Here is a 27492-nt window from a genome sequence, read left to right on the forward strand (position 1 = left end):
TCCCCTCCTTCCTCTTCAGCTGCCCCCCTGGTGTCTTCTTGCTCATCCTCCCCTCCTTCCTCTTCAGCTGCCCCCCTGGTGTCTTCTTCCTCATCCTCCCCTCCTTCCTCTTCAGCAGCTCCCCTGGTGTCTTCTTCCTCGTCCTCCCCTCCTTCCTCTTCAGCAGCTCGCCTGGTGTCTTCTTCCTCATCGTCCCCTCCTTCCTCTTCAGCAGCTCCCCTAGTGTCCTCTTCCTCATCCTCCCCTCCTTCCTCTTCAGCAGCTCCCCTAGTGTCCTCTTCCTCATCCTCCCCTCCTTCCTCTTCAGCTGCTCCCCTGGTTTCTTCTTCCTCATCCTCTCCTACATAGGATGAACAAGAGTAGTAATGTAGCATCCCATCTGTTCCTGGTATTTTACCGATTGTTTTTATATTCCCCCTTTTCGTCATCAGTCTTCATCAGTCGTCTTCGTCATGATCATCGATACCATTATCATACACCTTTTTTGTATTGTTATAATCACGACGAACACCCACTGATTTAGACTGACTTATAAAGAACAATGAAAATCGCAGCAACGGGACATCTCTTGCATCCTATATCGGGACGTAGTTGCAATCCATAAGGTAAGACTAGCTATTTCTGTTGAAGATACTATCATACTTCTGGTTGAAAACAAAATTCAAAAGACCTCACCATCATGTTCACAATTCTCCTCGAAGATGTCTGGATGAACCCTCTTGAACATCCCATTGTCACACAGGGCTATCGAAATAAAACACAAAATATTTAGCGAAATAGAGAAAGTAACAATCCCGTTTCCGGAGATCGAGAAATCTATGTTGATATAGTAGATGAAATAATTGCAACATCTGCTAACTGAAACATAATAGACATGTTGCCACAGAAAATTGTCCACCGTAGCCAGTACATAGCACACTTAGATGGTGATTTTACACAAACGTTTAGGCGTCTATTCTACCACTGTAAAGCCTTGGTAAGCAACTGTTTCATCAAATGTAAAATCGAATATGATATAGATCTGTTGAAGTGTCATTAATACTTTTGAACATCATTGGTAAAGTCAGTACGGTTCGCTTACCGCATGCTTTCACAAGCTGCTCCTCCTTGAAGCTGTACAGGAGGTTCTCCCATCCGGCAGGGTTGAAGCAAATGGACGGAAATCCTGTAAATATTGAAAATTTGAATTTGAAGCTGAACCACAATGATGGCTGGGAGCTGCCCAGTCCTACTTACCCCTACTCCGCAAGGCAGAAGATCCACGCAATTCTCGACCTAGTTCTCGCAATAGTTAACTCTCGCGAGAACTGGGTCACTCCGTGATCAAGATGGAATAATAGCCATCGAAAATTTGGAGGTGTTTATCTTTAAAAATTAGTCACTGATTGATGAAAATTCTATTAACTGTGTACATACGTGACTCTTCAATGAAAATCTTAAATATCAATTGTAACGTCAGTTGATACTTGCATCAGGTTGGTAAATCAAAAAAGAAAAACTCATTCCGTAAGAACATATGCAATGACTTGTATCAGTTACTATAAGGATGTCGAGTAGGGATTCTTCTAGTCTGACATGACCTTGAACCACGATTGCTGATCTAATGATTCTGCTGTCGAAGTCTTTTCAAAAACATATGGTTCATGCAAGCGCAAATGAGTTCATAGCACCACACATTTTTCATAGCACCATACTTTTCTGCACTATGGGGATATAAACACAGTAATTGAAGGGCTCTAATTGGCTGAGGGGTAGTGGCCATGTTCTAACATAAAACAAGGGCACAACCCGCCGTACGTTCAAATACGTCTACGCGCCAAAACGTGGGCAATCTTTTGGGATCCGTAAGTCTTAACTACCGCCTCCGTACGAACTCGTAGGAAATCCAACGGATTTTTGGAACACGCAGACACGCCGTGGAATTTTGCGCAAGGGCAAAACTTTGTGTGTCATCGACATCGGGCTACGTATTGGCCCCCCGTACGAGCCAGAACGGGCGACGCGCCTGCCCTGTACAGCCTGAACGTTTTCAGAAATACGTGGCGGACATGGCCTTCCAAAAAAAAAAACGAACAAATTGCATGTACGGCGGGTTGGGCTCTTAGCTTAACATACAAGACTTACCGCCCTTGCCATATCCACAGTGCCTCTCAAACAGCGGCATGTGCATCTTCAGGAACTCATCGTGGGAGCAGAGGCCTACAATGATTCTAATTGCTTAGTGACAGGACGTCATACATTTTACAAGAAAAAGAAATGATTTAAGCAATTGTTACGGGGAAATGTAATAAAAGAACAGTGTACTACATCATAAATTCATTTCGATAATATGGTACATTGTTAAACAATACATACAATACATACAATACATACCACAAGCCAAATGACTTGGGCACTAATGGCAGTTAAGACTTCCTTTTCGGGGCAATTGTGAGTAAATTCTAAACGTCTTAATTACTCTCTAAGTGTCTTGTTAGTGATTGAAATATTCTATTCTCTATTTTTCTAATAGCCAACAGTTCTGAGGACCAGCCTGATGTGTTTTGTTATTCTATCAAAACCTCCTCTATTCTATCCAAGAAAAGCTTATTTTAAGAAAATACAAAGTCACTGACCACATGTCGTGATGGTTTTCTCTTGGTTCCCTTCTTCCTGTAGCAGTGCGTCCCACACCAAGATATTGTCGCAATCAACTGTTCACACAAAAGAACATGAAATTGTACTTTTGTGACATAGCCTCATATCCTGTAATCTATGTAAACTGAACTTTTTAAAGTTCTCCATTCGTCCATACGTGCACTGGATAGCAATATACATCATTACTTAATACAGGATATGGCAGTACAGTGTGTTTTACATTTTTATCACATGATTTCTCTTTTGCATAGCATTATATATATATATATATTGGCCTAAGTGGACAGATATGGGGTCGGAACATGATAGAAGTACATCGAATATTTCTCTACTTGTTTTTGGTAGTGTTGTTCTATTGTTACGTATGGTCAATAACCTTTTCCTTTCATTATAATAAGGACATAACATCAGGAAATGATATTCATCTTCAATACAGTCTTTGCAGATGGGACACATTTTTTCTCATATATACAATCACAGTTGACGCTTTGGTGTCCGTATGTGATCTTCTTGACTACAATATTGATTGGCAATAAAACTGCCCAGCAGCAAAAAACAAGAGGTGTCAGTTACTTTTGCATAATGGAGATACGTGTACATGTTCTTATCGTAAATTACGGGGTTAAACTAAAACTTTTCTACAATGTGCTGTGTGAGACCTAAAAGAAAACGGAGCTTGCTTACTGTGTCCAGAGTCTTTACTCTTCACGAGTTGCCGCGCCAGATCCTTCAAGCCTTGGTCATCTCTTACATCTGCCGCGGCTTCCTCGCTATTGCGAACTGTATTGAAGTTAGGGGGTGGGGAGGGGGGTGATGGGAAATATGTCACAAAGAGAACTGCAGTCATTGAACTCAAGATACATTACAGCAGACGACTTATTTAGTTTGCTGAGGTAGAAACTAGCTAGAGTCTGCCAGAACCAGACTACGCTGGCTGTTATTGTGAGAAAAATTTACCAGCGGAGTATTGCTACCAGAGGGTTTGACCGGCCGCACAACATGAGTACCTATCTTCATAGGGGTGTTACAAGAAGGAGATTGACAACTCTAGATATGTGTGATTAACTGTATGGACTACTAACTCCTCTGCGAAATCCTTTATTCCACTTGGCCAAATTCTGCTATTTTTTAAGCAGTTATTTTGGTGGAGACTATGCATTACAGGAACATTAGCAACCAAAGCAATGTCTAGATCCAACACCCACAACGTACTCACCATGCATTAACTATTTCTTTGTGTTGATGTTATCTTTTGGTCGCCAGCTATGGGCGCAGTCACAATTTTACATGACAAAGACGCAGGCAAACAAGTGGAAAACTTCTTGCGTGACAGTTCTTAATCAAATGATTTAACGCTTCGCTCTATACGAAAATGGAAATTGAACAAGGTGACAATATCACATGTATTCATACAGGTTGTGTTACGTTATCAACGTTGCACAAGTAGTAGTATGATTTCACAAAGGTCGGAAATCTAAATTCAGTAGATGAATTTGTACTGAAATTGGAATCTTTACATTAGCTCCTTAAAGATCATATGAGATATGAAGTCAAGATAAGCTTGGATATGCCTAGAGCTTAGCACATGATTCTAAAATATTGAAGGTCTTTCTACTACTAGTATAAGTAGAATTATAAGCTAAGTGCTGATTGGACTGTGAACGCGTGACCTTGCTTAAGACCAGTTCGACTAATGTCGTCATTCAACCTACTTTCCCACGATCGTTTAGAGTTTTCTCCAAGTCCATGCAGAACCTTTTTCTTATAAACGATTCTTAAGTCAAATAGAAGTGCTCCCCTTGGTGTCAAAGCTTTATAAGATGCTATAACACATGTATACATTTGCATAACTTAGACACATCCAATTAGCAACTAACCAGGTACTAGCTATTGCAGCTAAAAGTCAGTTGCTGTTTTAGTTTTAAGGATAAAACATTATAAAAACTCGTTATAAACATTCAATAATATAGAAATATATATGACTCAAACATCTGGATTTTTAAGATCTGTTCGGAAAAATCAAATTTGTTCATGAGCCCCCCTCCCCATAATTAGCATATGCAACCAAGTGTATCGGATACTTACGTGATTTCGATGTTACAGTGTATACCTCTAGCAGCAGCAAAGCAAGGATCAATTTGACGTTCTTTTTCATACTGACAGATCCCCTGGGCGTTCAGTCAAGAAAAGTACACCTTTTTTCAGCGCTAGAATTCGGCGAGAACTATATGTCTTCTAATCGGGGACAGTTCTGTACTGAGACGTAATGCCCCCAAATGAGTACGAAGTTGTCCGTCCGGTTTTCTTGAGGTAATTATGCTACACCAAGATTTGTGGGAAGCTTGCATTAGGCCACAGCAAGTAAATTTTATGGATGACATCCTCTGCAGACTGCAAAAATAGTGCGATAGGGCGAAAAAAAAACGAGATGGGCGAAAAAAAACAAGATGGCTACATTTTCAAAAATAGGTACCATGAAGTTGTGATGAATGTTGTAACAAGAATTAAAGTGACAAAACATGGTATCAGAGCCAACAAGGCATTCATTTCTGTATTCAAGGCATGAACTGGTGTGGTAAAAGTGACACTAGTGTGTTAGACTGGCATCACCAACAAAGTTGGTAACCAGACTCATGGCTTCCATATTGGTGTCACGTTTACAACTATCCGATAAGTTTTATTTATACAACTACAGTCCTGGGTACCTCGCCAGTGTCACTTCTACAAGTACAACAATTAGGCTACAACACAGCATATTTGCCCATTTTGGTACGGTATCCCTGCAGAAGAGAAAAAAATCTTGTTTTTTTCTGAAATCAGGCGAAAATTAATGCGCGCGCTGATGTCATCCATAAATTTACTTGCTGTGGCCTTAGCGGCTTTTCCGAATCAGTCGGTCGGAAAGAAGGTATGACTTGTAACTTTAGACTTGCCTTCTTTTTTGGGTTTTCATAAAATTTGACAGACAATGAAGATGCTACAATGGTGTTTCTGCAACAAACGGCTGAAATTTCATCAAGATTTACTTTAAAGTCAGATTTACACCTTCCTCAACAGCACATTACTCATGACAAAGCTATAGGTATATAGATGAAATATAATGACAGTAATTTTTAAAAGCCTACCTCAGTAATGAAGTGATTTCTATCAGTTCAATTGATTACTGGTAGCCGAACAAGACCAAAGTAGCTTGGTAACGAGAGGTAATAGACTGTCTAGATTTGTAAATTTATTCACAATAGCGTTAGTAATAGCTTAGAGACTTTTAATGTGTTTTGGTTTGCTTCATGAAGATGTGGTCTTTCAGGGCTGTTTTCTTGCCCTGCAAGTCTGACAAACTTCGCTAGTGGTCACAATTGTACAGAAAAGTCACAAGCAGAAATGGGAGTCAAGTAGCATAGTAACAATCACACGTTCTTCATTTTCGAATTCGTTGATGTAAGTGTGTCTCTTTCAGTATTCAAACAGCGTTATTGAAGGCAAGCACCGATGGCAAGCGGACGAATCTTGCCGTACTAGTATACTTAAACATGTTACACCCTCTTTTCACTAGTCTACTAGAGGCTGTGATCACTGATCATATGAGCAACCTAAGATTTGACACCTCGCTCAACGAATTCAATAGGTAGAGAATGAAATTTTATGTTAATTCTCTTCGCCAAGAAGAGTAATGTTTTCGGTTATTCCATGGAGTGTTGGGTCTATATGTAGGTCAACAGCATATAACTCGAGAAATTGTGGAAGGAACTTTGTGATTTTTGATAGGTGTGTAGCGGTTGTCGAAAGGAATGCCAAGTTCGAAAGCGGTTTACCTGGCGTTTTCCTACGCCACTGCTGTGAGCTTTGTATTTTTGTGCGCTTGTTTGTGTATACTTTAATTCATGTTGAACCTGATAGCTACTGCAACGTCAATACTAGCCTAGATCCTTAAATATTATGTTTAATCACGTGTGTTTGATCGTTATTCCTTTATTATGAATTTTGATTTAATTAAGGCTTGTAAGGTAGATATTCATGCACAACAAGACAATTCAGCCTCTGACTGGCAGACCCTTGTTTTTTTACCAATGAACTATTTGATGATGAAATGCACATTATTTTTGATAATGAAATCAAGGGTGGCACGAATCCAATTTTGGTTGCTGTACGGTCGCTTAGTGGTCACCTTAGAGATGCCATGGGGTCTTAGGAGATCACCTAGAATTGCTTTAACAGCGAATGTGATGGAAAGACAAACTTCTAGATAATAATATCAGAGTTCGAGTCTTTAGTCCGAGGTACAGCGAGCTATTGTGCTCTTGTGTGTTTGGCTGGTTCCTCAATGTACATGGCTTTGAGCCCTTGGGCCCAACACCTGGTCTTCATATTTTATTAATATTCCCTTAAAAGGACAAAACTCTTTGAAGAAACAGAACATCACAGAAGGGTTATCTTGTACAAACAGTGACTTTAATCACAGTTCACCGAACATACACTGATGCGTTTCACATTACGTTGCGTGAAAGCGCCGAATGGCCTTGGCGTGAATAATCTGCTAGTATATAACATTAGATGCACCAATAGTCGACATCTGCAATTGGAACTGTATGGATGATACAAAATTCAATCATAAGCACACACAAAAAAAACATACGAATATCCCAGAAGCTATTTCTTTGAAACTAGCTAGTTTTTGTTAAGATAAAGTATCTTGCTTTGAGGAGAATCATCACTATGTTACCAACGAGGAACCTGCTTACGCTAGATACAATCATAGCCATGGACAAATGTTTACTGCAAACTCTTCTTTTTGCACACGGCTATTGTTCTGGTAAAGTGATGAGGTTGTCACACATGGATTTATTTTGCCAAACACTTATCTTATGACTTGTACATGGCTCTGTGACGTAATGTCAACCATATGCAACAAACTGCCTTTTGCATGCCCCTAGTTTCAATTCCTTCTATTTAACTTTAAAGCAAAGAAACGTAATGTGGTTTTCAACCCAGGTTTACTTTTACATTTGTATACAACAATGCAGAATCAATGGCCAATATGACTACCAAACTTACAAATGTTGTGAAGACATAATTCTTGAAGGCAGATGTAACTTAATCGTACAAAATAGTGGCCTTTAAGAGCAAAAGCCAGGCTTATTGTATAAACATAGTAAGTCATGAGTTTGCAAGCGATTGGGCGATATATAATGAAGACCACATTGACATGGTGACAGCTCCTAGCTATAAAGGAAGCAAATTGAATTAAAGATACGTCTTCGTTGTCAACAAAACAAACAAAATGGTACGTGGAAGAAAATACAGATACACCGAAGCGTCACTTTCTACAAAAGCTCCATTGCCAAGTTCAGCCAGGCTATACAATACGTACTTGCCTTGCAACAGTGAAGCCAGCACCATTAAGAAGTACCCTAACCACCTTTAACTTGCCGTTAACTAGTCTATCTTCGAGATAACACAAATGTTAGCTGTTGAACAAGTGGTAAGTATTTACGCATTATAAACAAAATACATCAAACTAGTGGATACCTAAACAAGGTAGAGATAGCGTCAAACGAAGGATGATGTTACTTGTTAACCTACAACCTGACACAACGATAAAAATCAAGATAAAACATACTACATTTTTACTGAGAGATCTGAATGTCTAATCTATAGTGATATCTAAAAGCTACAGGGAAAGCATATGCTCTCCATAAAAAAATGAAAACAACGCACAAACAAAAGGATTTATCAATTTCTGACTGCATTAGAAAAATAAGTTGCGTGGTGGCTTTCTAACTATTCCCTTCTTCCCCCTGGTATTCTGCCATTCCCAAGATGCTTTATTTCTTCTTACTAAATAGTGACTTAAAAAATCCCCCGATGCCGCCTTTACCCCCGCCTCCCATTGCTCCCGCCAAGTCCGGACCGCCTAGTTGCGTGGCGAGGCCTGCTAGTAGAGCGGGGTTGAAGCCGCCGCCACCGCCGCCGCTGTCTCCACCACCTCCGCCGCCCAGCATCCCGCTCATCCCGCCCAGGTTCTTCAGCATGCCCGTGTTCAGCCCGGGGATTCCCGCTCCTCCTCCTCCTGAGCCTCCCTTCGAGTTGTTCTTCACCAGCATCTTCAGAAGGCCTCCGAGTGGACCGAGCTTCTTCAAGATCCCCATCTTCTCCAGGGTTGCCAGGTTCTTGGGCGTGGCGAGTGCCATGAGCTTATCCATGATTCCATGGGGATCCTCATCCTCCTCGTCATCGTCGTCTTTCGCTAAAAAAATCAGATGAACACGAGGATAAGTGTTAAATCATTCTAGTCTTATCTACAAACATATAAAAACAATGGAATTTGTAGACTATCACGTTTTATTTATTTCTTTTTAAATTTCAGGATATAATGTGCAGCAACAGTTTTACTACTCTATAGCAGATAAAATACTTACTAGATATTTTTCGTGATAAACGAATTGTGAAACAGCATGAAATACACAATGAAGAGTCTAGCAAAACAGTTTCTATAGGACACAAGGAAGACATTTTACCAAATGCACAGCGATGACAATATCCATCATTGATAAAAACATAAGTTTGCAAAATTGCTTGATAGTAAAGAGACACTCACGTGGTTGTCCTGACTCTTCTCTCTTCTTTTGTCTCTCCTGTTTCCTTTTCTCGTAGTCTTCGTCTTTCACTGTAAGAAGGATAAAATTTGATGAGAATTGTATCAAATTTCTTATTCTTGCTGAGTTTATATCAGTGTGCACTATTTATAAAGATGATGCCAATAAGTATGACTTGAAAACCATTCGAGGGTCTTTTTTACGATAGTTGCTCTAGATATGCAATGTGCATGCTTGTAACTTACAAGTCTTTATTTATGTGGTCCAAATTGACAAAGAAATTGTAATAAAAAGATAAAGATCGCATGACAAAATGGCGGACAGTCTTCGCAGGCGTATATGAATAGCACCTGTCATGTAACAACATGTCCCGTCCTAATTATCATATCTGGCTACATAAAGATCAGACTGAGGTGTTGGAAAGATTTCGACTCGAGGCGAGAAAATTGGACACGCCTAATTAAACAGGAAAATTGTTGTCTGACTGATGTGACCTAGGGTCAAATGTCACAGGTTGAAACAGAGAATCATGTTCTTTTTCCATCATTCTACATTCAAAGGTAAAATGTGTTACTACTGCAACTGCGATTATATATCAACCTCCTCATATTATTTCACGACCCTCTAAATTACACAAGATCTATTTGTTTCAACGTCTCTTGATCACGAGCTTGGTAATCAAAAGGACAATGACGAAATTTCTACGCCATATCCGTCCACTACAGGTTTAAAATTTAAAGAACATTTCGAATCCACTTCCTGATAGGAATCATGCACCTAGAGGGAGAGTCTTTTTATACTGATGAAAGTCGTTCGACCGTAAAAACTGTACTGCTGACAACTCAGTCTTCCGTGTAAAATCTAGCTCCGAATCCCTGACTTGTTCCTTTTACAGCGCACGGAGGCACCAAAGCGGATGAATAATTTAAGCTCCGTGTATTTCAGTGTCAAACGTGACGCACCAGTCACGTACAAGTGATTTTACGACACGCCATCTTGTGCAGCAACAACTGCAATCACAATATCAGTGTTATAAACTACTGTCACTATTTCTGATTGCAAAAATAGGTACATTCACATAGAATATTGCTTTGTTATCTACAACGATATTGAAACCAACAAACACTATTAGTTCAGCCCGATTATAGCAATATATTTCAAATTTACTTGTGTGTTATCTTTACTGTTTATCCAACTTGAATTTTAAGATTCACATAGTATCTTAATTTCTACTTTGTACTTTGTATCTTGCAGTCGACCATAGGGATGTTGCTATACTTTTTTCGGGGTAATTTTAGATTAACAGAAATGCATCGATCTCTTTGTGACATACAGAGGCCCACCTAAGCTGTGTTAATGACCCTTTGACTTGAAACAATTTTGAAGGGGGTTCTGCCATTATGTAAGGCTTCTTTATCATGCATTGCCAAAAACCACAAAGACTTTTTGAAATTATAGTATAAACAGTAAGATATGACAGACGAGTTTATAGTAAAGGTACATGTATATTTTACGTTCAGGATCTCTTTGCGCTAATTTTGCTTAGTATGTAGTTTGCTAACTTAAAGTTAAATGTTGCGTCAGCTTACAATTATTGGTTTTCCTGGTTCTCTTTATTTCATTTCTGCTTCTCTCTATAAGTACATCTTCTTCCTTATAATAGTGAGTCATGATCTCCGTGAAACAAACAGGTTTGGGCTGGCCCCTGGCCAGAAGACTGCAGAGGCCACGCGCACCCCCCGGCGATGGAAACTGCACCATGTTCCAAACAAATTGGTCGGTATGTCATAGTAGCTTCAAGTATTGGACGGTTGTATCTGACTGGCGTTAGACCCCCTTTCAACAATCAACGTCTCCACTAGACAGAGGCCGTTGAGCGACAAATATGGATGAGATAGAGCTTTATGCTTTTGCGATGACGTTTATGGTCAACTTTTGACCACTGTTTTTGTCAATGACGCTTCGGTTTATTTGTGTTGTCCTCTGGTTGTCTTCTACTCTTATTTACTGAATGTAACATGATTTGTTTTGTTATTCATGTGAGTGGGCCCCCTTGGAAATCAACTCCCAATAAGTTGAAGGGGGTACCCACTTGTCTGGAGATTAACTAGATAAATAAGTTAATGCTTGAATCGTGATTCGTAATGTAGAGGTACGATTTGAGAACAGTAAAACGTACAAAATACAATTCTTCATCAATGAAATTTGTTGGAAATATAAATCAAAGTTTTGGTCACTCAATAGTCGCTCAGCTGTTATTGCCTCATTTAGAACGGTGTATTTGATTTAGCATATTTAGCAGGTGTGGTCACATTCGTCGTACGATCCTCACAGTCGTCGTACGATTTTCACGTCGTGGAATTTTCAAGAAGGCTGTGACAGAACCAACCACTGACAAGGATCTAAGACAGCCTTTTCCTTGACAAGACAGCTCAATCTTGAACGACTTTCGAGAATGGGCTCGCTCAGACTTCGATCGTACGACAATCGTGGGACGTACGTGACCGGGTCGTTACTGAAAGATGTTTAAGTAGGACTTACCTGGTTCCTCTGTTGTAAGAAGGTAACCCCACAGCAGTAGAGAGGACGGCAAACGGTGGAAGGCGGGAGAAGGGGGAAAGAAAACAAAGAAACATTAAGCACATCTGCTTAATTGATCGCAAAAACTACACAATTCAAATTTTAAAGAAAACTCTTGATATGTCTCAAAGATCCATACTCTTTACACCCTGAGCTCTCACTTTGGATAACGTAGATTTGTTGTCTATACCTTATTAATCTTTCATGTGTAGAATTATTCCAGGTATAAGTATTAGTTTAATATTCTTTGTTCCCAAATCTTCTTTTCGCTCCAACGTTGTGTGCGCAGCGGCAGCCACATTACAGCTAAATGTGTACGTGACACAAATCGAGTTTTCCGGGAAACCCCATGTTCAGCCCCAGTAAAAATGGCGATCCTCACGCAATTATGCAAATCAAACCAATGCCGTGAAGTCGCCCCACCGGGAGTGATATCTACCCCAGGCACGCTTTTACAGCACGCCTCACATAGAACGTTAGATATTCTCAAAAGCCTCATGACCTACACAACATCTTTGTAACGCTACCACGATCGAGTCCATATAGAACTCGAATCAAAATCTCAACTCTCCTGATATTTGAACTACAACATGTTCAACAATCACTAAAGGTGTTTTGCAGTTGTTACAGGCTATTGTATGCACTTACGATGCAAACATACGAACAATAGACGTACGTGTTTTTGTAGTAAAATGCCATGTTAAATTGACCATGACACCTAAATCAGGTCACCCAATCTTTCTTTCGGAAGTTAAGACTGGGGTTGGGTTACTGATTGTTTAAGCCTCGGTTCAAGGGCATTATATAATGTTCTTACTCGGATAGAATACCTTTGATTCATCTATACATATCCATGGCCTTTAGTAGCGATTTGGTATGATCATATGGTCTTTAATCGATCCATTTTGATGCATGTCAGTAACAAGCTGGCGTAAAATCCTTTAGATGCACCATTATATCAAGTTCACAAATACAACGTTGTTTTTTTTCTTTGTACAGTCACATACTGTAAATGCGCGGGGATTTAGTTTCGCGGTAGTGGGAAAAAGGGACTTTTCGAGGTGGTTTTAAGTTCGCGGTAGCATCATAGTCTCTTACTGCCGTGGAAAATTTTCGCGGTGGTTTTAAATTCGCCGTGAAGTGGCCACCGCGAAAATCGCGAACATTAAACCACCGCGAAAGTTTCTGCATTTACAGTATCTTGTAACGGTGCATTCTGATCATGCAAGCCTGTATATAGGTTTTGTGGCTAGCCCAAAAGAAATACCATTGCGAATTTTTACTTCCAGTGACCAATCAAAACAAAGTTTAACCGTCTGCCCCAGGTCGCAGTTTTACGTCTTGTTTGATTTAGCAAGGAGGGGGCCGTCATGCGACATTTGTTATCCGTTCTTTTCCTACGTGACCATCATAATGCCAAAGTAATGCGCCATGAACACTCTGTTATGTAGACCTATATATCTGAATGTACCGTTAACACTAGCTTCTCAGTACGGACGACTACCTAACAGTGCGTACCATGTTTCTGTAAATATTGATGTCAATGTTATATCGTCCGTTCATATTTCTAGCCTGATTAATGTGTAAAAACTTTTAACTATGTTATGTAAGCAGAGTTTTGACAATTGTTCTTTAACCACACAACATTCTAAGTTTTGAAGTAATTCTCCAGTAATGTGTGTGTACTTATGTAAATGCCATCATAATTCAGACTTTGTTGTTTCAAGTCTGCGAAGTGGTATACTAAATAAAGATTTCAAAGATGAATCCTTCTCTGCTCACCATTAATGTATGCCTACTCTTTTGCTTGTCGAAAAAAACTGTAAAATTTGGCTTAGGGCGAATGATTTGCAAGAGGAGTTAGCCGGCCTTAGAGTAACACAAAATGATATATATAGTTTATAAAAGCTGCAATTAGTATGCTGTTACATAGCTGTAAGTATTGTTATAAGTGTATTGCAATCGTGTGCGTGCATGCTGTTTATTGATATGATACAAGGAGACTTATTCTAATACAATGGATGCCTAGCCTGATAAAACGTCAAATAAGACATAAGTAAAAAGATTGAGTGACTGTAGATCTATGGTCTGATATACACAGACAGATTATTTAGAACGTTTGCCAAATTTTTACCGTTAAGCAGCTACAAAATGACTCTGGTAGTGGTAGAGACTACTATTCACCAATTTTACTAATCTCCAAGCATTTCCTACGATGGCATAAGATAGTACCAAACTGGCCAAAGAATGTAGTGAGCCAAAAGGTGTTCATTTGCCCCGGTAGTGAAACACACTCCTAAGCCGGCTTCACTCCTCTACCAGCTTTTGATTCTATCTTGTGCTACCGTAGGATCTGCTTGGAGATTACAATCTTACGTGACAGACATAACAGGCTGGTACGTATGCAGTACTAGTTCGCCCTGTGTACCCCAAGGACTGTTCCAGACAGGCGAGTCAATACTACTGGGAAATCTAACGTGCAGGGCGATGGGCAGAACATGCTGTCAGTCATGATTTATCCTCCAACTCGACTGGATACAGCACACGGCAAGGTTTAATCACGCTGGGATCGATCTAGTGCCGCCACATCTTGTAATACAGACAATTCAGTACCGATACCACACTATAGATCACTGAAACTTTGTTTCATTGTTTCAGATTAGAAATTACTGCGATACATTCACGACAAGACAATTCAGTACTGATATCACACTAGATCACTCTAAACGTTACTTCATTGATTCAGATTAGAAATTACTGCAATACCTTTTAGTACAGACTGCGGTTCTTCTTGGGTTCTTGTTTTTATGATGGTGATTTTCCGACGTGTTCAAAATACATTTTATTTCCTTGTTATTCCTGACCACGAGAAAATAATGTTACTATTGAAATCAAGGAACCTAGATTTATAGATGAATAAATAAAAATATATATTATATGCAGATTCGTCTTCTGTATGCCTCATGAATTCAAATCTGGTCGCTGTATATTCTAGCATGTAGTATACATGCAGTAATTAGTTCTTGATATAATCACGATATTCAACATTATCATTTATATAGAATGTACTTGCATGCCATATTTGGGCATGTATTTGCTATGAACATATCATTTTGTTCCAAATTGCGATGGTATTTTCATAAAGGCCTATAGCTGTACAATTGGTGGCGGCCTTCATATGTCGCTTTATCTTGGATATGAATATCACTGCCGTGTAATGATATTTCATGGGTATGTTGCTAGTTGGTAGCATCATCATGGGCATTATTCAATACTACAGCAAATAGAATGTCATTAGAATGCAATAGACTCGGCCGTTTGGAGCCAAAATGTTCACCATTTTCCCCTTATTTCCAGATATTCTGTTTGTGCAAAGAAGTAAATTCTTCGACCTCGTTGTGTGAACACTTTTTTATTCCTCTTCCATGACCTGTATACGTACATTTACTCTCCAAGCAGACGTAATTTGGCCAAAAGGGACAAAATAAGTTGCCATGGGATCTCAGTCAGTACACTTCCAGGTCTCCCCCTATTAAATTTTTATTCCTAACATGGCCATATTACTAATCAACTAGGCCGGAGTCTGTTATTCCTGCAGACTCTTTGAGGGCCTTTCTGTTTTGCATTCAACCGTTTTTTGACGTATCAATCATCACCCCGACACGTCGGTGAACTGCCTTAACCAAACACTCTCCCGGGGTATATCCATGTTTTTCTCACAAATTTTGAACACTTGCCAAGCACGTGTGAGGCCCAGCCGCCACGCCACGTCGAGAGTTCGGGGCTTTTTTATTTTCCTTCCGCGAGAGAAAGTAGTCCGTTCTATGACTACGGGCGTCAACACCCCCTACAGGAAAGCTTATCGCAGGAGTACATAACCTTTTATCTTACTAATTTCAAGTTATTTACAATATTTTAGACTCATTTGGTATGTCTACGGATTTTTGAATCGATAGTGTATCGTTTTCCCGTCAAAAATACGGCCCGAAATCTCGTGATTTTCGTGTAATTTCCCCTCATATTTTTTACCTATTGTAGATTTCAAACCAACAGGAATTTGGGACCACAAGAAAGAGCAAACATTGTAGTTTCTGTCGTTATTAGACTCATCATAGATTTTGAGGGCGTAATGCAAATGCCGCCAATCCGCACGAAGCCATGTCATAATTTTGACTCCAGAATAGAACGCCCCCGATTTGACTTTTCCAGTAATTATCGACTCTGGACAGGTCTTCGTCCCATAGATATCAAATCTTTGACCGGAACTAAGCTAACAGTGGTCCCCCGTATATAAATTCCAACTTTCATGTTGATATGCCAATCCGAGATGATATAAATCTAACTTCAAAAGTTATAACTGACTGCCGTAGCGAACCGCGCGCCGTTTTGGGACAGTTCTACGTTCCATGACCCCCGGGTGTTGGGACCACTTGCAAGAAAGCTTGCTGCTTGAGTTTACAACTATCTATATTCATCATTTCATCGCATATACAACTTTAAAGCTTCTTACTTCACTCCTCTGTATTTTTAACAGATTTGTCTAGCTGTATCCATTTGATTTTATAACCTGAAATCAGTTGATTTTAGTGCAATTTCCAACGCTTTTTTACCTCGTGACAGATTTGAAAACAAACGGAAAATTTAGTGCACAGAATAGTCCGAATTCTCTTCTTTCAGTAGGTATATGGCATGCTATCCATTTCGCGGTAGTAATGGGCTTTTTTCCCAATCGCGCGAGGGCACCTCATCAAAGGCATTCAAAAAAGAACGCTTCCTCCCTTGCGTCAACGCCCGTTCTACGGAGCCCTCGCCAGACACGCACCGCCGTATTTGCGTCCTAATTGTCGTAAGACCAATGTAGCATTTGCTAATTCAGTCCGTCTCAACACTGTTTTATTCTATGTGCGTCCTCTGACAATACCGGAAATGTCCATCGGTACCGCAACTTGTGTTAAAAAGCCAGCTGTACTCGAATTAGCTACACCAACAACTTGCAGTATTTGCGCGTAAAACAGTCGATAAGGTGACCCCGATATACATGGACTTTCGAACCTTTCCAAATTTCAAACCAACAGGATCTTCACATGACTTGTAGTCGAAGATTCGACAAATCTAATTCACTAGTCATTAAAGATAGAATCGAGGGCGTAATGCAAATGCCCTCAATGTGAAATTCGTCGAAATTTTTGCCCCGTACGGCACCGCCATTTTGCTAATTTTACTATGTAACAAATATGACCATGAAACTAACTTTAATTGCCGTAAAATCCCACAATAACGGTTTATGCAGGGAGCACATGGTGTTCCCTTCTTGTACATATAACGCAATCTTTGTAAAATGGCCGCCAAGTAGGTTTAAAAGAGCTGTTAAAGTCGGGTGAAATTTCATCCAACTGTCACGCGACAAGCCTTTCCTTAGCAACGACGTTGCTAAGAACCGCGGAACACTTCGAACTGCAAATAAAAACGGTTCGATTCGTGTTCGATTCACTACGTGGCTTGGCGGCTGAGGCCTATGTAGGTTCGATACGGCCAATGACCGGAGTGCCTAAGTATTCATACGATCCTTACGAGAAACAAACGATCCTTACGGAATTTATACGAGCAACTACATGTACTAAGAAACATGCGATCCTTACGGAATTTATACGATCCACTACTAAGAAACATACAATCTTTACGGAATTTATGCGATTCTTACGGAAATCATGAGATCCTTATGGAACTCAAACGATCCTTACTAATTCAACATGGCGGCTTCGGAACTTGCATTTCTTCCGACGATATTGAAATTATCCCTATCTGCTAAGCCCTAAAACCTCCACTAGCACTGGGGCTTACATATTGAGTGACATATGTATCTTATACCACTAGGCTTGCTGAACAAAGGATATCTATTTTCAACAGAGCACGGCCCGGTGTGGTGGCGACAAATTAGTAAGGATCGTATGAATTTCGTGAGGATCATATGGTTTCCGCAAGGACCGTATGGATTCCGTAAAGATTGTATGTTTCTTAGTAGTGGACCGTATGAATTCCGAAAGGATCGTATGTTTTTCGTAAGGATCGTATGAATACTTAGGCACCCCCGAATGACGAGTCAGAAACCTAGCCTGGTATCCAGCCGTATTACAGCTTCAGCTTCAAAGTCTCTTCTGTCTTGTCCGCAGAAGAGACTCGGAAGCTACAGTATACGGCTGAATACTAGGCTACAGAAAACCTCCACAGTCAAGAAATATCAAAAACTGAAAATCGTAACTTTTCGGTTATCCAAATACTATTTGGTTCAGCAAATGAGAACCCTTGTGGTCATGACCTCCTTACGTTTTAACGAACGAGGTCAACAGTCAGGTCAACTTGACCTGTGACCTTAGCCGGCCTTGGAAGTACGTCTGTCACCGGGGAGTCGCTATGTTTACTGTCTGCTACCATGGCAACGGGTAATAGCGCACGGTGCGTTACGGAAGAGAAGAGGACAGTAGGAGGTTGATTCTTTCTAAAGCTGTGTAAAAAGATAACTTTGAAGTGTCTAAACATCGCTATCTGCTAAACGCATTACCATTTGACCTATCTTTGATTAGGCCATACTAGTCTGATTTTCGGATTCAACATTTGAAAAACACGTTATGTCATCCTACCAAGGAACCCATGTAACATGTAGGGTGTCAGTTCTACTTCTGACATAATATCTAAGAAAGTGTGTCCTTGTAGTTTCAGCTTAAGTCTTTATGTTCTAAAATGTTTTGAAAACAAGACATAGAAAATCTCTTTCTCTCTCTCTCTCTCTCTTTCTCTTTCACACACGCGCGAGCGCACACACACGCACATACACAAACATACACATACCCACACACACACAAACACACACACACTCACACTCAGAGGTAATAAGCCACAGTCGACTAGTCCTTGACCTCCTGACCAGAATGACCTGTGGTGACCCACCTCCTTTCTCGGCACGTTCCAGTGAGTCCTGCAGGATCTTGAGCTTCGACAGAGCTTCCGCCTCGTCTGGTTTGGGCTTGGCGTCCTTCTTACCAGTCGCGCTGGTCATAACTGTGGAGGGAAAACACGGAAATTAGATTTGCTACCGTTTATTGGATAGCTATCTTCGTGTTCGAGCGTACTGTTATACCCCATTTCGGCGCTCTCTGTGCGCTCTCTCTGCGACCTAAATTTTGACGGATCTCTCAACGAATTCTATAGAAAAGAAACAAATCTTTTTACACTTTTTGTGTTTTGTTTGTTGTCTTCTTGGTCACACTTTTACGTTTTGTATGATATACCCAGAAATTCGTGAAAGCGAAGGCTACACATATCTTATGTAGGTCGCAGTGACAGCGCAGCGCGATCGCCGTCCAGTGGAAACGGGGCCAAACAAACAGCAGGAAGTGTTTGAAGGGCCGACTGCCCTTATAAGGAAGGCCAAGGTTATTGTAGGGGTTGCGGAAGTGGGTCGCCTTTCCGTGCGGTGTTCCGATGAATTATTTACAGACAGACGCGGCATCCTGTCAGGTGGCATCACGCCAATATTACGTCTCCTTGTGAAGGTATGGGAATACTGTAAATGCATTTAAGTTCGCGGGATGTAATTTCGCGGTAGCGGGAAAAGAACTTTTCGCGGTGGTTTTAAGTTTGCGATAGCACCATGCACTGTAGTCTCTTACAGCCATGGAAAAATGTTCGCGGTGGTTTTAAATTCGCGGTGAAGCGCGGCCACCGCGAAAATCGCGAAAATTAAACCACCACGAAAGTTTCTGCATTTACAGTATCTAGCAAATAAAAGTGGTATCTCACTGCACTTGGGGCACCGGTGTGGCATTGTGGGGTTCGAAACATTACTCGACAGCTTTTAGAGATAGAGAGCGACTTTTCTAGCGTTTTTGTGTATTTGTTGTCTTCTAAGTCATACTTTCACGTATTACGTCATATCTAAATAATAAAAATTCGGCGAAAATAACACAACAGTGCCACAGTGAACGAACCCCGCAGTGCCGCACCGGTACGGTGCCCAAAGTGCAGTGAGATACGGTAGTACCAAGACATGGTAATATCTAATCCTCACAGTGAGACTTCTTACATCTACGTCCAAGGCAAGGGACTTTGAGTGGATATCTGCCGAATACAGCAAATAACTTGCCAAGAGCGTTCACGGACATGCTGAAGAAAGAAGCAAACTTATCTGTGCGTTTATCTAACCTCCTCTGGCCGTATAAACTCCTTTGGCAAATCATTTGCCCTATTTGGGAACATTTCGAAGTACTTTTCATTCCCCCAAAGGAGTCGGATCTAAATGAGCATCCCAGACGGGCGCCATCTTGTCTTATATCGAGGACAATCAACGCACAGTTTAGCGGAATGTCGTTTTGACCTTTTGAGATAAGTAAGGCAACTCTGTCGTCCCAATACCCCCACCGGACCCCCCGTCCTGATACATTAAGGGCAAAGAAACGCAAAATACAAAGCCTATTTAAACCTCCTTGAAAAGATGAAACCATTGAAATAAGAAAGAGTATTTATTTCTTGGTTTAGATAAAGGGATATTCTAGTATCATCAACAAAATAGTTCTCACCACTTTTGATTCGAAGTTCATGTTTTTGTCGATTCAAAATTATACAAATTAGAGGCTGTTGTTCTTTTTAACACTGAGGAACGACCGTTATCTTATAGATTTGTTTCTAAGCCCGTAAAGTTATACTGAGGGCCCGTAAACATAGCGACTTCTCATTCAATTATTTATCAGGTGGTCTGTGATAAGTGTCATTTGTGTTGGTCATATTGCTTTTTCTTTTTTATTTCATAAAAATTGTAATACTGTGAAAATATGGATGAAGTGCCCAAACCAGGTGAACATGTCGTAGCTTTAATCTTATTTATTTTTTTAGATATTACATAAACACTTAGGTGCAAATTATTATGCAAATTTATCTGTTACAATCCCTACCCACTTTTCTGATCAACGCCTTAGAAATTACCTGCTCCGATGGTTTCTGAAACCCCTTGGGAACCCTCTAAGTGATGAAACAGTTGTTACTGATATAAGTGCACATCTATATGAATATGAAAGAAGTGAATAGATTGTTGAAAAATGTTTCTCAATTTACTTTATCACCACTATGCTTTATCACTAGCTCCTTAAACGTGGGGAGACAAAATTTGATTTTTATCAAAGATAGATATGATTTTAAACATTATAAGATATAATACAGTATCAACGTCAATATACAGGTTTTATCTACTATAAGTTGTTTAATTCATGTTTTCTGATTATTTGAAGGCCATCATTATTGCATTCCTGTTTTTAGTTGTACTTGAAATTTTCGTTTTGACTACGTTCAACATGTCCTTGATTAATCTATGATAATATCCACAAATTGTTATTAATTATCGTTGAGGAAATATCTAGAGATTCCATGCATATGTTTTTATTTTGTATGCAACTTCATTTCTGCCTTAGGTTTCTCTTTTGCAGTTGATTTGGGGCATGTGTTTTTGGTATTAGTTTATTCTTATCATATTTTTTCATCTGATATATTTTATTCTGATAATTGCGGCTGTGCTCCTCGTCTGTAAAGTTGTATGAAAAGTTCTAAAAAAGAGAGATTGACAATCAAAACGAACACTAGTGTGAACAAAGTGCTATCTAAGGGACAAGTATAGCTAAGGGCACAACCCGCAGTACGTGCCATTTGTCCGTACGTTTTTTGGGAGACCACGTCCGCCACGTATTTTTGAAAACATTCAGGCTGTACAGGGCAGGCGCCTTGCCCATACTGGCACGTACGGGGGGGCCAATCCGCAGCTCAATGGCACACAAAGTTTTGCCTGCACGAAAGTTCTACGGTGTGTCTGCGTGTTCCAAACCTGCCGGATTCCCTACGAGTTCGTACGGAGGCGGTACTTATCACTTACGGATCCCAAAAGATTGCCCACGTTTTGGCACGTAGACAGTACGTACGGCGGGTTGTGCCCTTAGCTTTACACATGTATAGCTTGTGCACGCAGGGTCACACACACTAGGTCAACTATTTACTAATTGGAAGTTTGGGTCAGTGTCAAAGTCATTCTCGTTGCTGACTTCATCCCAGGATTTCTACCCAATGCCCCATGAGAGATTGTGTAGCTATTGCACTGCAACAGAGGTGGAAATACTATCCTTTACGTTTTGGGCTACATCTACTTGGTTATTTGGATGACATCCGCGCGCGCATCAATTTTTGTCCGTTTAAGAAAATTGCATACTGTAAATCATAAGCTAAAAAATATAGGATACTACATGTAACTACTTTCCAAGCAGAGGTTCGGCTCCGGCTGTTTTATCTTAAGTGTTTTATGCGTTTTATCGGGCATTCTATTTGTATCGTTTTTTTTTTTTTTAATGTCTCGAAGCCAAAACATAGATAAAGTCTGCTTATCGTGTTAAGTTTAATCAAGACGGGCATCAAGTTTCATGTGTAATCTTGAAGAATTGATGCTTTTCTGGGCCACGAGAATACTGACATTACTTATCAAAAGTTATCATTCTATGACGGCAGAATCGCCAAACAGACTTCCATAACATAAGTGCATTTGGACAGCGGCCGTAAACATAGCTAACGTTACAGCTACTAACGTTAGCAAAACATGCCAACGTACGTACGTGATCGAAATTCACAACCTAAGTCCTATTAAGTCCTCATGTCTCTCAACTCCTGTAAAAACTGTGGAAAAAAACCCTCTCCTTCTGTTTGTAAATCTATCATTTTGATTGACAGATACGATTGATGGACGGATAGAAAGAATGACAGAAAGAGAAAGACACGTAGATAGATAGGTGGATAGTTTCACAGATATAGGTAGATAGATGCAAATAGATTAATAGGTGATACACACGGACATACACATAAACGTTTCTGGGTAGACAAGGTACATAATGGCGAATCGTACGCTTTAAGCCTCAGGTTTCATCTCAATCAAATTCTATTCCCAAAGTCACTTTACAAAATGGAACGTGCGACGAGTCCATTATAAGCGTTACGTGCAAATTTACGCGTGGACGTTCGTCGATCGATGGCAAATTGTAAATCGATTGGCGAGAAATGCAAATCACGACGCACGGGGCGTGTGTGGCAGACAGCATAACTAGCTTACTGAAAAACACCCCAACGTGACATGAATATTGATTTAGCAGAACGCGCAGAATTATGTGCAAAGATTATAGAACCTAAACTTGCTTACATCATGAAAATAAAACATGTCAAACAGAAAGGCGAAAAGAAAACGGGGGCTCTTCCTTGTATATTAGATGGTAATTGACATTTGTATATTTTGCATCGTAAACTGAAACGTGGAGAAAAGATTACATAAGTATATATAAACATTTCTAAGTTCAAGAATTTGGAGACTGTAAAAATAAGAAGATTGTGAATAAAGGATTGGAGAGTCAATGTGGATCAGCTCAGCTCTGTGTCGAATACGTGATCCTTTGGTGTTACCAACAACAATCTAAATGTTGATATGTAGATACTTAAGATAAAAATCAACAAATCCTAGTGATACACAGCCTCTATAAATACGAGTACATGTATTTTTCTGACGGGTGGACTTGTGCTTATGCTGTGCTGATTTGCCCCCATCCCCACCATAACTCCTGAACCGTCCCTTACCGTTGAACGTGATGTCATCTATGTTGCGAGGTCACGCCTAGGGGTGAATCGTTATGAACCCGACGGAAAGGGAGTGTGGGTTATCGTGTTTTGAAAAAAAATTCTTTGTTGATTCACATTTATAAAATCTACTCTGTCAATATCGTTGTTATCATTTATTGAAAAATTCCTCCGGTAAATGGTGCATGTTTTAAGCGCCATTGATATGTTTTGTTGTGAAGACAACTCGAAACATCATGAATAACATTCCACGAATTCCTTTATAGTGGCATATGTCCTCACTGTATGTATTACTTCTTGGTCAATTGTATGTTTTAAACGTTTCCATCGTTTATTAATAAAATCATTTGATAAATTACGAAAAAATAAACACACAAAAACGATCATTGATCATACAAGTGATTATATGTTTTGTTGAAACTTTACGAAGGGATTCAACACAACATTAATAAGGTAAAAGTTGTCTGAACACAGTCGAAAGCTTGAGAAATGTTTGGAATGCTGGATTTGGTAAGATTTTATTGTTAGGATGTCGAATTAATGAAGGATTTACATGTATGTGTTGCAAAAAAACTCTTCTTTTTTTTGTAGCTTTTTTACGACAATTCTTCAACAGGTAAACATTGTTGTCTTGCCTTGGGGCCCAGGGGAATACGAGATTTAAAAAAATGCTTGGAATGCCATCAGACACCTGTCTTTGTATGGCCTAATTGATTAAGACATATGTGCGATCAAAAAGTTGTTTTGATTTCTCTCAGCATAATATACGGAATTTTTTTCCATATATGAAACCATTCAAAGCCGTTTCCATGATATATTCGTCACAGCTGTGCACTGTAAAAACTGTAAAAACGTCAACTTGCATGGCGGATCATAACTTTCACGTCGAATTTAAGACCAGTAACATACGGCTGTTGTTACAATGGCGCACTACAACAACATTGGTATGATGCTTGATGTATTGACATTCATGCTTGATGTATTGATTTTGTTAAAAGTTTTTTTTTCAGACAAAAAACAGGAAACGCACTGTTCCTTGCAGTTTTAAGGTAAAACTATAAACCTGTAACACATGTCCCTTTGTCCACAGACTGACACAGAGCGCTCAACGAATTTCATAGATTAAGATCTTTTTTGGGGAGATTTTATGCCTTTTTTAATCATACTTTTACACTTATATTGCATGATATTCACATTTTGAGTTAAGTGTTACACACAACCGATTTGGGTCGCAGCGAAGTATCAGTGCGATCGCCGTCTTGTGGAATGAGGGCTAGATAAACCAGGACAGACAACCGATAATTGGTTGGGCGTTCATCTAAAGAACATAAGATAAGCGTATACAGAAGCCCAAGCCATCCTGATATTGACAACTGGAAGATAACCGACACAAATAATGGCAATGGGAAAACGCTCCTCTCCCTTATGAAGTGACCACTATCAGTGATAGTATCACTCGATACAGCGCCGGACATAAATACGGACGCTAAAATTGTCATTCAAAACGGAAGCCATCAAAATACTTCAGTAAGCAGAAAATCTCCATTTAATCAGTGAACAGAAATGAAGAAGTTTGGAGGGTCGGTCTATGATTCTGTAGTGCCTGAAAATATTGCTACGGTGCCCAAAATTACCATGTATTATCTGAACCTCAATAGCAACCAATATGCCAAAATTCAAGCAAATCCAACCAAAGGTTCTTGGGTTATAGGTGCGAACACACAAACACAGACAGAAACCGTACCCCTTTCCGGAGGTAAAAACCTCAAACGCAGTACCTACAGCCTGAAAACGCCGTGCACGGAGCCTCCATAAAGAGACAGGGAAATCCATATCCAGTACTGTAGGGAACGCCAAAGCACCTGGTGATTCAACATTAATGTCCGGATAACGCCCATAGCCTGGCGATCAGGATCAGATTTGTGACCCCCAGACTCACCCTACAATCTACAATATGGGACAGGGTGAAAACTGTACCTACTTTAAGATTCAAAACCAGGCATAATAACAGAACAGATTTCTAGAACACAACTTAGGTTCTGAATCGGGAGTTTAAGAGACTATTAAACGCGTGCTTTGTGTTGTTTTCAAACACTGATACGGATCTAGAACGCAGTGAATACGATGTAGATCGTCAAGAATTTTCCCTCCACGCCAGACTGCGCCGGTAACCTTCAACCCACCACGTAACAAACCCAAGGTGTTGTTCTTCAGCCACGATTCCGCCGGGCGTTACTAAGTGTTTCACAAAGACGGTGGAAGGGTCATGGCGAGACATTGGCCCAAAACAGAAGCGTCTATGCCTCATCTGGTTTATAAAAGCCGGAGAATTTGCAATTTTTCCCTTAGGTAGAGTTGTCTGTAACATCATCATCAGAATCCTAATTTCTAAGAAAGTACGGGCGATGCTATTTGCACAAGGAGGCTTTTTCACATCATTTATTTGACACTGCGAACTGAAAAATTTCGATACATTCTATAAACGGCGATCTGAAGAAGGAGCGATGATTTTTTGCCGATCCCCGTACAGGGGTTTACTGACATACCAGCCGAGCATTCCTACCGCCCAAATTGGCGTCCCTCCCCGCAAATTGTAGCCGCTAGCAGCCCGAGACCACTGACAGCTAGCTCGCGAAAGCGGCACGGCGCAGAAAAAAAACAGGTACTTACACTGCGCTATATCGTCGTAATTCAGTTCCTTCGCCATCTTGGCTCCTTAGGTAAGGATCACGTTGTTGTCTCCAGTTCCGATGGTTTCGAAGAAAGAGTCAAGAGCGCACGACCTTTTGTTGTGAGGTAAGCAATGGCGTCTTCGATAGACGCGAAAGGGTGACGCGTTGACAGGCTCCAAAACTGGTTGTTCTTCTGCCAGACAAAGTAGGCGGTGCCCGCTCAGACGGAAGCGCCATGGGCCGTCACCATGTGACGTCACTAGGGGCCAAGATGGGGGTTACAGGAATACCGTGTTCGATGTTTTTTTTTTTCCTGTTTAAGGGCTGCGTTCCGATTCAGTCCCTCACTTACCAGGGTATAACATGGTATTTGTCTTGAAAAGCAGGTACATTTGATCTATCAATAAGTTGGGCCCTTTTACCATAATCTATTTGGCCCTATATTAAAGGGGCATCAACAGCTTTGAGTACAAATTCTTGCATGAAATGCTAATTAAAAATTGTAGAATAGGCACTATCAGCAAAAACAAAAAAAGGAAATATATCATATGGCTACTCTTATTGTTTCAACGCTGACATCTGAAACAACGCTGAAAATACTGGCTTTGACATCTTTCCGTAAGCAATGAATGACGACGTCTAGGAAAGATAACGTTACAACCGTTGCAATTTTTTAGGAAGCTGGTCTAATCATTGTAAAAGTCAGCCAGCATAACTGTCTGTGTCCTATATATTATGAGTTCAGGTTTCCCGTCCCCCCTCTCCCTCATATGGGACGGTCTGGAACCCTGTTTAACCTTGCATAGCTCGGATGACTTGGAGCGTGATCTGATTTCTCTCTCAAGGCTCGTCACAGAGAATCATGGGGGTAAAGCAGGCGACCTCCGACCTCTCGCGACCTGACATCGCTCCGGCGCGGGAAACCTGCCAAGAACTGAGGAAGATGTCACGCGATTGGGCGATGATGAATCAGTCGTCAGGGTGATCGCAGTGGGTGACGGGTATGGTTCGAATATTCGGAACGCGGCACCTTGCATGGTAAACCACCTGTCACTATCATACGGGTTCTGTTTCGGGTACTGTATGTTCGGGGGGTGTGATGAAATGAATGGATAAACGAACGAATAAATGAACGGTGAATGAGAACGTTCAGTATGCAGATTTGTATGTATCTTGTGCTTTAAGCCACCTGTTAAAATAAGTAAGAAAGGCACACTTCACACACTTCCTCTAAAAGCCTAAATATATTTTGATCATGTTGTGTGTAGTCAACTAGTGTTTGTCTAACATAATGTAAACAGAAGTTTTGCAACTATCAGAAGAACGTGCAAAAGTCTGTGGCTATAAGAGGGCTTTCCACTTTT

General features: G+C 40.4%; 2 protein-coding genes across 2 annotated transcripts in view; both read right to left on the reverse strand.

The window, feature by feature from the left end:
• Positions 1-4924, reverse strand: part of LOC118426674 — a 7465-nt gene extending 2541 nt beyond the window's left edge. The window contains exons 1-7 of the mRNA XM_035836194.1: positions 4723-4924; positions 3322-3417; positions 2616-2693; positions 2125-2199; positions 1082-1165; positions 676-744; positions 252-340 (exon numbers count right to left, since the gene is read on the reverse strand). Of these exons, the coding sequence (XP_035692087.1) occupies positions 252-340; positions 676-744; positions 1082-1165; positions 2125-2199; positions 2616-2693; positions 3322-3417; positions 4723-4792 (561 nt within the window). The 5' untranslated portion in view covers positions 4793-4924. The remainder of the gene's footprint in view (positions 1-251; positions 341-675; positions 745-1081; positions 1166-2124; positions 2200-2615; positions 2694-3321; positions 3418-4722) is intronic.
• A 2140-nt stretch (positions 4925-7064) lies between these two features.
• Positions 7065-26370, reverse strand: LOC118425940 (keratin, type II cytoskeletal 1-like). Its single transcript, XM_035835107.1, has 5 exons — positions 26127-26370; positions 18756-18866; positions 11772-11780; positions 9233-9301; positions 7065-8881 (listed from the first exon to the last, which is right to left on the reverse strand). Exons 1-5 carry the CDS (start codon positions 26161-26163, stop codon positions 8460-8462), a joined length of 648 nt encoding a protein of 215 aa, XP_035691000.1. The 5' UTR covers positions 26164-26370; the 3' UTR covers positions 7065-8459.
• Between the last annotated feature and the right edge of the window lie 1122 nt (positions 26371-27492).

Source organism: Branchiostoma floridae, chromosome 11 (assembly GCF_000003815.2).
Source record: "Branchiostoma floridae strain S238N-H82 chromosome 11, Bfl_VNyyK, whole genome shotgun sequence".
In the NCBI taxonomy this organism is placed as follows: domain Eukaryota; kingdom Metazoa; phylum Chordata; class Leptocardii; order Amphioxiformes; family Branchiostomatidae; genus Branchiostoma; species Branchiostoma floridae.

Coding starts and splice junctions, on each gene's coding strand:
- LOC118425940 (XM_035835107.1), bottom strand. CDS start 26,163: ATGGCGAAGGAACTGAATTACGACGATATAGCGCAGT. Junction 18,867..26,126: donor TTACGACGATATAGCGCAGT/GTAAGTACCTGT, acceptor TTCCCTCCACAG/TTATGACCAGCGCGACTGGT. Junction 8,882..9,232: donor AGAAGAGTCAGGACAACCAC/GTGAGTGTCTCT, acceptor TGATTTTTTTAG/CGAAAGACGACGATGACGAG.